General features: G+C 41.7%; 1 protein-coding gene across 1 annotated transcript; it reads right to left on the reverse strand.

Annotated features, from left to right (window-relative positions):
• Positions 1 to 4,453: 4,453 nt before the first annotated feature.
• Positions 4,454 to 5,050, reverse strand: LOC308376338 (RING finger protein 228; the record flags this gene model as incomplete). The annotated part of the gene is made up of 1 exon (XM_080852634.1): positions 4,454 to 5,050. One exon carries the CDS (start codon positions 5,048 to 5,050, stop codon positions 4,454 to 4,456), a length of 597 nt encoding a protein of 198 aa, XP_080708760.1.
• Positions 5,051 to 11,423: the final 6,373 nt, after the last annotated feature.

Consider the following 11,423-nt stretch of genomic DNA (forward strand, 5'->3'; position numbering starts at 1 on the left):
TTTACCTGCTGTACATTAGGAGAAAGAGAGAGAAACAGGTAAATGGGTGTGCTGTGGTGGTATCTTAAAGTATGCTTGGGAGCACTTGTGGATGTTTCAATATGTAACCAAGCAACAGACACATTATCATCAGCACAAACATGAGTGTGTCCACACCTTAAATGCTTAATCACCGCCTGAGGTAATACGTGTTATACCTGGCTATACCTGGCTATAATATGATGCCTGTTAATAGCAGTACTCATACTTTCACCAGCTCCACCCCCTCACACCCACACACAACACACACATGGGTTGATCTGGTGAGTCAGAGAGGCTTTGTTTGTGAATAGATTTGCGGATGAGAGGATCTCAGTGGCTAGGCTATCTGAGTGCACTGACCCCTATGTTATCAGTGCTCAGCAAAGGGCTCTGCCGTAGCGTGGCAGTGCTTCCCCATCGCATCCCTGTCAAATCCCCGCTTTGTTGAACTGAACTGAACTCTTCACTCTCTTTTAGACCTCATGTTGATGAGACAAAACCGTCCTGTAAGTTGCGGGGACAAATCTGATGCCAAGTTCCCAGGATGGGCAAAGAGAAGCAGCCATGCGCACGTACAGCCAGAGACTGATTTATTCTGCACCAGATCACAGTCTGTGCTACTGCACCCGCCACAACAGTCTGAGGCTCGCACACACACACACACACACACACACACACACACACACACACACACACACACACACACACACACACACACACACACACACACACACACACACACACACACACACCAATTCATTTCAGGAACTTGCTGCTTCTTCTTTTCTCAGGCCCTGCTGAAAAAAACAAGAAAAAAAAAAAACGTTTTCATAACAGCACCAAGACAAGTTCACTGTGATGGGTTAACCCCTTCCCCACAAGAGCTTAGGTGCCGATTCACTCATTTAATTTTAAAGGCACAAAATCATTGCTGATAACAAAGGGTACAAAGTTGTAGTCTTTTAACACGCTTAAGATACAGGCAAATGATGCCGCCAGAAATCTTTGGACTACATCCGTGGCAGCAACATCGGTGGTGGCTGATACTGCCAAGTAGATGCACCCAGCTTAGCTACATAAGAACAAACCAGAAGAATAGCCTTAAAGTCAGTGAGAGCTAGGGTGGAAGATGATTCACAGGCAGACCACATTGCTTTGGACTTGGCATGGCTTCGATTATGAGAACACGGATACGGCCAGTTTGGGGAATAGGGGAAAGCTCTTTAGGTTTGTACATGTGAAATCAGGAGGGAGGAAACTTAATTGAAAGGCTTGAGGATCCACCAGGGTAGGAAGAAATGCCTGAATGAAGGAACATAGGGTATTGAGCACTACTTGTTAAGAAGTAGCTCAATTCAGTTGGTTAAAGTCAAGCGGCAGGTTAAAATAGAAAGGCTGATTCGAGAAAAGAGTCAGATTAAGAAGCATTGTAAAACGAGCAAATGATGAACAGAGAGAAAGTATTAGTGTGCTCCAGGCAGAGGTATAGAGTTTACTGGCTAAGTTAAGGAGGGCGGAGCTCCTTAGACAAAAAAGTAAGAAAACAAAACAAGATCCATTTAAGTTTGAGAAGTCTCTATTCACTGAAGAGAAAAACGGGAGGTTTGAGAGTTGAAAGAAAGGACCTGCACACTTTGTCACTGGAAGATAAAACGCAATGACAATATGTACAAAATTGTTTTTGTATTGTACAAAATTGTTCTTTAAATAAATGTAAGAAAAAATGATGTTACAGTATGGGCTAATCCTCTACCTGAGCTAATTTTCAGCATCCGGCGTTTTTACTGTTAATGAGTTCTGAGAATTCATAGCTGACCCAACTCATGTTCTTCTGTGTTATATTGCGGATCTGTTGCGCGTCACTTCACAAGCTGTCTACAACTCACTTGAATTTAATATAGGCTTCTCATCACGAGCAGAGCTGGAAATGCAAGTCCACTAGAGTTGATTCTGCATTTTTATCATAAGTGGAATCCTACTCTGACCTAAGTTACATGTAGCCACTTAACAGTTCTTGATGATGATGATGATGTGAACTTGTACACAGCACAATTATAAAAATTACTATGAGAAGTGATAAAACGCAATGAGACAATGTGCAAAATATTTTTTGTATTGTACAAAATAGTTTTTTAAATAAATGTAAGTGAATAATTGTAAATGCTTTTGCCTCTGACTTTAAGGGTATGTTTTTGTCTCAAAGGTACAAAATCTTCTTACAAGGTCCTCTTGGATATTGTTTTTTTTTATGTAGAAAGGAGGTACGTTGCTTTGCTATAACTTTTTCAATTGTTTTTGACATGAAAGGGAGGATGGACGTAGTCCTATAGTTAGCCAGATTATCAGGATCAAGGTTAGTTTTTTTGAGGGATGGTTTGATCCCTTCTATTTTGAACGATTGTGGAACGTATCTTGACATTTGTGAATTGTTAATAACTTTAAGTATTGTCTCATTTAATAATGGTAGTGTGTGTTTAAGTAGTTATGTAGGGATAGGGTCTAGTAGGCACGTTGGTGATTTAGTTGAGGAGTTCAGGGAAGGATTCTAGGAGTGCACCAGGTTGTGGGGCTGTCACAGAGGTAGTCATATATCATCCTGTATAGTGCATCCTGGAGATAGGGTCATGAAGGTGAAGGAGACTGAATTTTCTCTTATTGATAAAGTTATTTTATTGACGAGTTGTGCATTACAGATTTAGTTTCGTTCTATCCCTGTCTTCACACACACACTTGGCTCTGTTATATAATTTTATGAAAAACTGTTGCCTGCCAGTAGCGTTGCAACTGTGCCAGTTTCCAAGGAAACGCAGTTGAAAATAATTTATACACTGACCCTACCGTTCACCTTTGCGTTTCGGTAGTCTACAGAGAATACGACATGACAAAACCACAGCCACATCTGTAGTCAGACTGGTTAACGCTTCGGTTATATTTGCTTTGGCCGTCTGAGCCAACCACACGAGGTAGACTAACCTTTAGGTACGAATAACTTATGTGAACAGCCGGCAGGGCTTTGAGGGTCATATGGTTAGCTTGCGTGCTCATTTCCTGTCGTTTTCCATCAATGGTGACTTCGGAGTGTAATAATGATGTTACATTATGGGCCAGTCCTACATCTGAGCTAATTTTCATCATCCGGTGTTTTCACCGGTAGCTGACCTGTCAGTGAGTACTGAGAATTCATAGCTGACCGACCAACTAGGTCATGTTTTGTGTTATGCGCATCACCTTACGAGCTGTCTAAAATTCCATGTAACGTTACTATTACATGTAACATTAAACAATTCTTCCTGATTTCATGGTTCATGAAACAATTCCTCAATTCTTCCTGTTTTTTTTTTTTTAACCACCATGTGCAATAATGAATTTCCCCGCTGATCTTGTCATCACAGTCATAGTAGTCATCTTCATTAGAAGCGCGATACATCATTGCGCACTACTGGCTTGCGTGACCAGGTCATTCTTCTCTTCAATACACTAAACTTCTCCAGAGAAACTCATAGACCTTGAAGTAATCTGAACACTCACGTTGTACTTTTCCATTGCGTAAGCATGCCGTGAGTTTGAATAGATTTTGGCCATGTTCATTTGGGATGTACTGCCACCTCGTGGACACATTCTTGACAAATCCAAACTGAAGGCGAGACATCAATGTACAATCATCGATGACTATTCAAAGCAAATTATTATCAAAGCATAATTATTTAACAAGAAGTAATCCTTTTAATGACAGAATAGTTAGGGGGATTATTTTGGCTGACATATCTCAAATAACAATGGTTCCATTTTTTAATGTATAACTGAAAAAAAGAAAATGACTACAAACATTAAAAGTGCTAGTATGCTAGGGGAAAGGGCTCTTCATTATTTATTGTATGCCTGTTGATAGACTTGTGCAAGGCCTTTTTCCAATTCTCAGAATCATGTAAAAAGGTAACTGTAGATTTGCATAGCAGTAGTTAGTCTTTTGCATGAAAGCACATTGAATGGAAAACAAGAAATAATTGGTGTGTTGCCTGGTTGTAGGTCACATATTGTGAGTATGGCATTACTGCCAAGGAAATATGGTTTGGCTCTTCTCTGTCTATGAAAAGTTTTATTGGTATTAAAGCACTACAGAACTTCACAGTTTGACTACACTCAGTTTCAGTTTTACCGTCATTCCAGAGCCTGAAGGGGAGCTCACCCTCTGAAGAGCTTTCCAGTTATAAAACCAACCTCAAGAAATATAAAATATTATAGCTCTAAAAATATAAGTGCTACATTCCAGATGCATGTCAGAACCTAGTCCATATTATGAAGGCCTGTTGTAAGCCTATCCAGGTATGGTTTTGTTCCTCTGTCCCTACAGTTTTACCAGTGCAGCAAAGACATCATCATGCATACTGCATTGCAGGTCTTTGCTCATCCCTTGGAGAGGCAGCTGGACAGTCTACCGCCGAGACGAGAGGAGGAAGATGACGACGATGGTGAGCAACACCATGAGCAGGACGGTGGTGGCCATGATGCAGGCTCGACAGGCGGGCCTCCGGCCCAGCCTGCGCAGTCCAGCCAGGCAGCCTCTCCCCTGGGCCTGCCCCTGCTGCTCCCCACTGGCCCCGCTGCTGCCACTGTTGGATGGCTGCCCCACATCCAGCGTGTGGCTGACCGTCTGTGCATCCAGAGGTGGGACGCCTTCATTGGGCCGCTTCACCTGCAGCCGCCCCTTGTTGCGGCTGAAGCGGATGCTGTAGACGCGCTGCATGGCAGCCGGCAGGTAGGACAGCACGGTGGAGTCCGTGGTCAGCTTGGGCAGCCCTAGGTTGGGCAGGGGGGTGAAGCCCCGGCACAGAGGGCACTGGATGGAGTTAGGCTGCGCTGACTTGACGTTCATGCGGGCCAAGCACTCCAAGCAGAAGGTGTGATTGCAGCCGAGCATCTTGGGGGTGCGGAAGACGTTGTCGAACTGGCTGAAGCAGATGGCACACTCAAGGTCTGGGGCGTCTTCGTCTAGGGGAGGCTGAGGATCCGCCTCAGGGTCAGAATCCATGGTTGGATGCATAGTTTGTAGTGGAAGATATTTGTGTGTGTGTATATGTGTGTGTGTGTGTGGTGTGTGTGTGTGTGTGTGTGTGTGTGTGTGTGTGTATATGTGTGTCTGTGTGTGTGTGTGTGTGTGTGTGTGTTTATAAACAGGGTAGTCTTAGCTGACAAGTGGCCTCGTATGCAAAGGCATGGCATCTGAGAAAGAAAGCAAGAGATTTCAGTTAATTCTATGATTTTAAAAGTTGTCTCCAGTTTCTTGATGAAGTTCATTTTGCGTCTACGAAATACAACTTTCTTTTAAGGAATCATTCATGACCATAGATAGCTTTCAAATGTAGTTGGTCTTAAACATTCTCCAGCTAATTATTGCAGGGAGATGTCCTTTGTGTCTATCTGCCTGGCACATGCTTTAGGGTATTTCTGGTCAAGACTGAGCTTTTACAGAGTATATTACTTTCTGCAACAGTTCTTGCTGTCATCGGCTATTGACACTGGGATTCAGATGGACTTAATATCTGTTTATGGAGGCCCAGAGGCACCACATGATCATTGCTGAGTTACGTAACAGGATTAGGGAGCAACATGTTTTTGGAGCCAAGCAAATAAAAGCTTATCGGTGGGTAAAATACGCAAGACCACATCGTCATGTTTTACATAATCCAGGTACTGTCCATCCCCTCTTATTTCTTATGTCATAAATTCAGCAACACATCAAGCTGGGAAATCAGGTTATTATTCAAAATTAAACTGATTCATGATACCTTTACATACACATTTCCTCCAAAAACATTTTTCATTATTATGATTATTACATCATTACAGTTACATTACAGTCAGAGTTTGTAATGTATATTTTATCTGCTCCAATGCACAGAGAACTATACCACACACCATATTGCTGTCTGTTAATCAAAATGGATTGGCCAGAACAGGACTATACCACACACTTTACTGCATATTTATTCACAAAAGGTGAAATGCAAAGCAGCATTGCCCATTACAACACTGTAAATAACATATAATCAGACTTTTTAAATTCATTTTTTTGTTAAGTCTCGTGCTTTTGGTTCGGGACTTCCCACAGCTGACAAACATGTCACTGTCACATGCAAGCTCATACTCAACAACCTACCAAAGTATTATAACAACAGGCTGTGCTATCATACAACACTTAACAACAAAAATGCCTTTATGAGTATTTCACTGGGGTTGTTAAGTCTGCACCTTCATTTGTCAGTGTTTCAATTGCATTTGGTCCCCTGACACTTCAAGAAAGCTCAACAGTAGTGTCTGGTGTCCCAATGGGTAAGGTCACATGTCAATACCAGGGACAACAACAGATACACCTCAAAATATTTCACATGCAAATCTGCGAGTCTGAATGATGCACTCCCTAATTATCTTAACATCAATCTCACTTTACTATTACAAGCCACAGGCTATTTAGGGTAAAGGATGAGAGAGTTTGGGGGAAACAACCCCCTGGCGTACAAACCCGGGTTAGGGTAAAGTTTGGAATTGGATCTAAACCTGGGTTAGAGTAAGAGATAGGATTATGAACCCAGTAAGGGAATAAAACGTGATTCGAACCCTGGTCACTTTATACAACCAAACATCTAGAGACAACAGGTTTCTTCATGTAATCCATGTTAATTCACATGTCCCCAAGTCTGTGAGCACCTCAGCCATAACTTCTGGCGCGCTGTGTCAGCAGCCTCAGACAACGCCTTTAAAGGGCTCCTTGAGGGACAAATCCTCCTCAAATTGTGGGCGATTTATCTACAAAGCCTCCAACACCCATTTCCACTGGTCTTGTGTGGGCATGCCAACTCTATTCCATCACTACCAAATAGTGAATGAGCTCTTTAAACTGTGTTTGTAAGCAAGTTCAATTTATAAGACATGTAGTATTTTAGCGACTAGGAGTTATTGGAAGAAGGCAAGCAGAACATTGCTTCAGTTTTGGCTGTGGGTCTTGTATTTAGAAATTAAACTAACAGAGGGATCAATCAACAGAAGGCATACTAATAGAGGACTTATGGGCACAAAGCAAGGATCAAATGATAAACAACGCACACACTAATACTGACACAAAAGGGAAATAAAAACTGAATGATCTCAACAAAAGAGGAATGAAGCAGTCTTTTTTTACCCCGCAACATGCTGGGAACAACCCCAGCACACTACAGTATATTCAAACCTCTTCTGTTTACGCATAAAAAGGAATATGGTAATTGTAGTTTGAACATCTGCATAACTGTGGCAAAGTGTTTTGATAACTTATATTTTTCATCGTCTGAAATACAACTATTTATATACCTTCTGTTGTTGTCCACTGGCTTTTGGGAGCTTTTGAAGGTGAATACAAGTCTGAGAATGTATAGTGCCATACAGTGTCTCCTACTCTGAGTAGCCTATGAGTGTATTTCTATCATCTGTGCTGACCCCTGCTGTGTGTTTTGGACAGGAGATTAGCCAGACTGTCCCGTCTTTACAAAATACAGATGGTGTGTTACTGGACATCAGCCGTTAGTCTCTCATCACCCTCTCTGGAAACAGACCAGACAGTGAGTTAGCAGTGCCAGGGTATGACCAGAGCCAAGCTTTCACTACGTGACGAAATTTCTGTTTCTATTTAAAGACATTCTTTTGAGTCATCCATAGAAGATTAATGGGAGCACTTCATTCTGCATACGCATTAAGACTTCCTGTTAAGGTGTAAACAAAAGATAGTAGTCTGAGCTCGTCTCTGTGAGGCAAGCGTTTTGCGAAGGAAAATATTCATCCTTAAAGATGAAATGAAAAATGTACGCTGGTTTACTTATTTTTTCCCAGTTTATTGGTGATGCTTGGTTGTGAGAGCACGAAGAGGCTCCAGCAGTGTCCCTAGGGCTAACTATATTAGCTATCAATGTGACACACATTTTATAACAGTGAAAAACACAAGAATTTATTAAGCATTCTGCCGAATGACAACTTTAACAGTGAATGTAGTTTTACCACAGCTTCTGTATTTCATTGATTTACCTTTGGCAGGTTTGTTCTCTGTTTTGGTTGGTTTTCTGTGTGTCTATGTTTGTGGGTGTGTGTGTGTGTGTGTGTGTGTGTGTTTGTGTTTGTAATAGGAACTTCCACTATTAACTGTGCATAACATAACATCAGCTACACAACAGGTAGTACTGGTAGTACTTGATTGACAGAACCCAATATTACCTTTATCCAAGATAGGTATTTTACCATTAAAGTGTACACTCCATCACTATGCACTGACAGAATGTGGAAACTGTGTTAGCGGGTGGTTTCAGCCAATCATCCTTCACACTAATTAAATCTTCTGTTCTTAGACTAGTTTGCAAGGCTCAGTGAATGTCTAAGGTGATTACTGAAAATGAATCACTTAATCCATTAGGCATCATTAAAAGTATATCAGGTGAACTGATTTCTTTTCAGCCTGAATGCATGATATCAGTGGATTATAATGTGGAGTTTGCCTTGTAATTGTAATCCTGCGTGCTGTTGTTTACATAGGAAAACCCACAAAGGCAATTTGGCCAGGATCAAGCCAAAACCTTTGATGGCCCTGTGACTGTATATTTGGCATAGGAGAATGTATGTGGTGTGCTGCTATTGTTGTTGGGTCTGCACCTGTTTATGGCTTCATTGCAGTAATTCTTACAATCATTTTCTTCTTCTGGGTACAGTATTGACAACAGAAAATACTATAACTTTTGGGTGGTGAGCTGATACTAATACATTTATCTGTTCTTACTGTAGGTGTGTGAGATAAACTGTCTTTCCAGCCCACTTAAAGAGGTCTAAAAGTGTTGGTATGATTTTGCAAAAAGGTCCCATACATTAATTTAAATGACAGATTATTTTCCCATTGTCAACAAATCCAGAAAAATGCATTTTATAACATTTATGACTTTATTTGCATTTGATGCAAAAAAAAAGTATTTGAACCCCCAAAACTGACTGACAAAAATGACTTAGTACTTGGTGGAATAACCCTTATTGGCAAGCACAGACGTCAGACGTTTCTTGTAGTTGGTCACCAGGTTTACAAACATCTCAGGAGGGATTTTGGTCCACTCCCCTTTCCAGATCCTCTCCAAATATTTAAGGTTGTGTTTTCAATGGGAGGGAATGAGGGAATGAGGTTCAAGCCCAATATTCCACGTCACATGGCCCCATCCATAGTCCCCTTGATGCGGTGGAGTCGTCCTGTACCCTTGGCAGAGAAACAGCCCCAAAGCATAATGTTTCCACCTCCATGCTTGATGGTGGGTATGATGTACTCTTGGGGTCATATTCAGCATCCCCCCCCCCTGTCAAACACGGCAAGTCGAGTTGATGCCAAAGAGCTTGATTTTGGTATCATCTGACCACATTCTGTCTCCCAATCCTCCCTAGAATCATTCAAGTGTGCAATGGTAAACTTCAGATGGCCCTGTACATGCGCTTCCTTGAGCAGGGGGACCTTGCGAGTGCTGCTGTACTTCAAAAAATTACGGCGTGGTGTGTTGCCAATGGTTTTCTTGACGACTCTGGTCCCAGCTGCCTTGAGATCATTCACAAGCTCCCCCTGTGTAGTTCTGGGGTTATTCTGCACCTTTCGAATGATCACTGATTCCGCACGAGGGGATATCTTGCATGGAGCCCCAGACCTAGAGCGGGTGACAGTTGTTTGGTGTTGCTTCCATTTATGAATAATCGCACCAATAGTTATCTGCTTCTCACCAAGCTGCTTGCCGGTGGTTTTGTAGCCCATTCCAGCCTTGCGCAGGTCTACAATCTTATCTCTGACGTACTTGGACAGCTCTTTGGTCTTGCCCATGGTGGTGAGGTTGAAGGTGTGAAGTATGATTCTTTGGACAGGTTTCTTTTATACAGGTCACCAGTTGAGATCAGGTATACCTTGTTAGATCTAATGAGGACTAATCTGTGTGCTTTTTGGGCACATAACTGGCCATTGGGAGCCAGAATTCTTGCTGTTTGCTTGGGGGTTCAAATACTTATTTTTTGCATCAAATGCAAATAAAGTCATGAATCTTATAAACTGCAGTTTTCTGGATTTTTTTTTGTTGATATTCTGTTTCTCACTGTTAAAATACACCTACCATTAAAATTCTAGATCACACATTTCTTTGCAAGTGGCCAAACTTGCGAAGTCGGCAGGGGTTCAAATACTTATTTTCCCCACTGTATGTTGTGTAGCCTACTAGGCTACAGTTTTTAGAAACTACACATCTTAAAAGTAGATTGTTTACACAAGATATGACTACATGACCCAGATGTTAGGTATCATATCATTTCACTGATCACAACCACTCATATCCCTAAAGGAAATGTATGGCTCAGATTAAAAGTCCGGCTCAATCACCTTTTTCATCAGGAATGGTACAACTTTCCCTTAGCATTTGAAGAGCACAACTTTGTGGCATTTTCAAAAAGACCTTGACTCACCGGCTTCCTCGTGTCACTCCTTCATATTCCACTGTGTTCCTATCTCAGGGTCGCGTCAGTTCCCTCGCAGCTGTGAGCTGCCGGCCCAACGGAAGACTGAAATGGCAGGGTTTCAGAGGACCACACTCGCCGAGCCCAGCACTGCCTCTCTATCTGATATCTTGACTGCTCCCTCCATGCCGCAATACAGCATTTGAATACTGGAATTATTAGGAGGAAACCTGCACAGCCTAGTCAAATGACATGCTGTGGCAGGTTAGGTGTGTAAACTTCCCCCAGGTCAAGTCAAAGGGAACTGGGTTAGCCGCTACTGGAACAAAAGAAGCAACTAATGAACTTTTGGGAGGAACCAGTTTTCCCGAGCTGTGAAAACCTATTACCAGCACAACGGGTAACCAGATCTATTCTTTGCAATACTGAGTCTGGTTTATTCATTTGTTTAGGTTATATTTTACTGTACCTTAATCTGTCACTGCACTGTAACAGACTACAAGTTCTGGGGCCTGACATGCTCAATACATATCACAATCTTTGTGTGGAAACTAAACCACATATGCTCAAGGTTATATGGTGAATCTCTGACCTGAATCTCTGATGGTGATGTACAAGTAAACATGTGAACATAGAGCACCCCGCAATAAAACCAGAGAAATGGTCTTTTATCCAAATTGACAAACATCAACCTAGTCTATGCTTTAAACTTAAACTTACCTGCACTAGTGTGAAATACTTGCATAAAAAGTATGAATTAGGCCTACTACTTTTATTTAAGATATTCTGGATCATATGAAACCAATATAGAGCACATTTGAAAATAACTTTCTAATTCTGTAGTATCAGAAAGTATCCATGACTAGACATATAAGTGGGGTGTTTGGCAAGAGAAATAAAAATGTCTGGTTTTAATTTTT

The sequence above is a fragment of the Sprattus sprattus genome, assembly GCF_963457725.1.
Source record: "Sprattus sprattus genome assembly, chromosome: 15".
Taxonomy (NCBI): domain Eukaryota; kingdom Metazoa; phylum Chordata; class Actinopteri; order Clupeiformes; family Clupeidae; genus Sprattus; species Sprattus sprattus.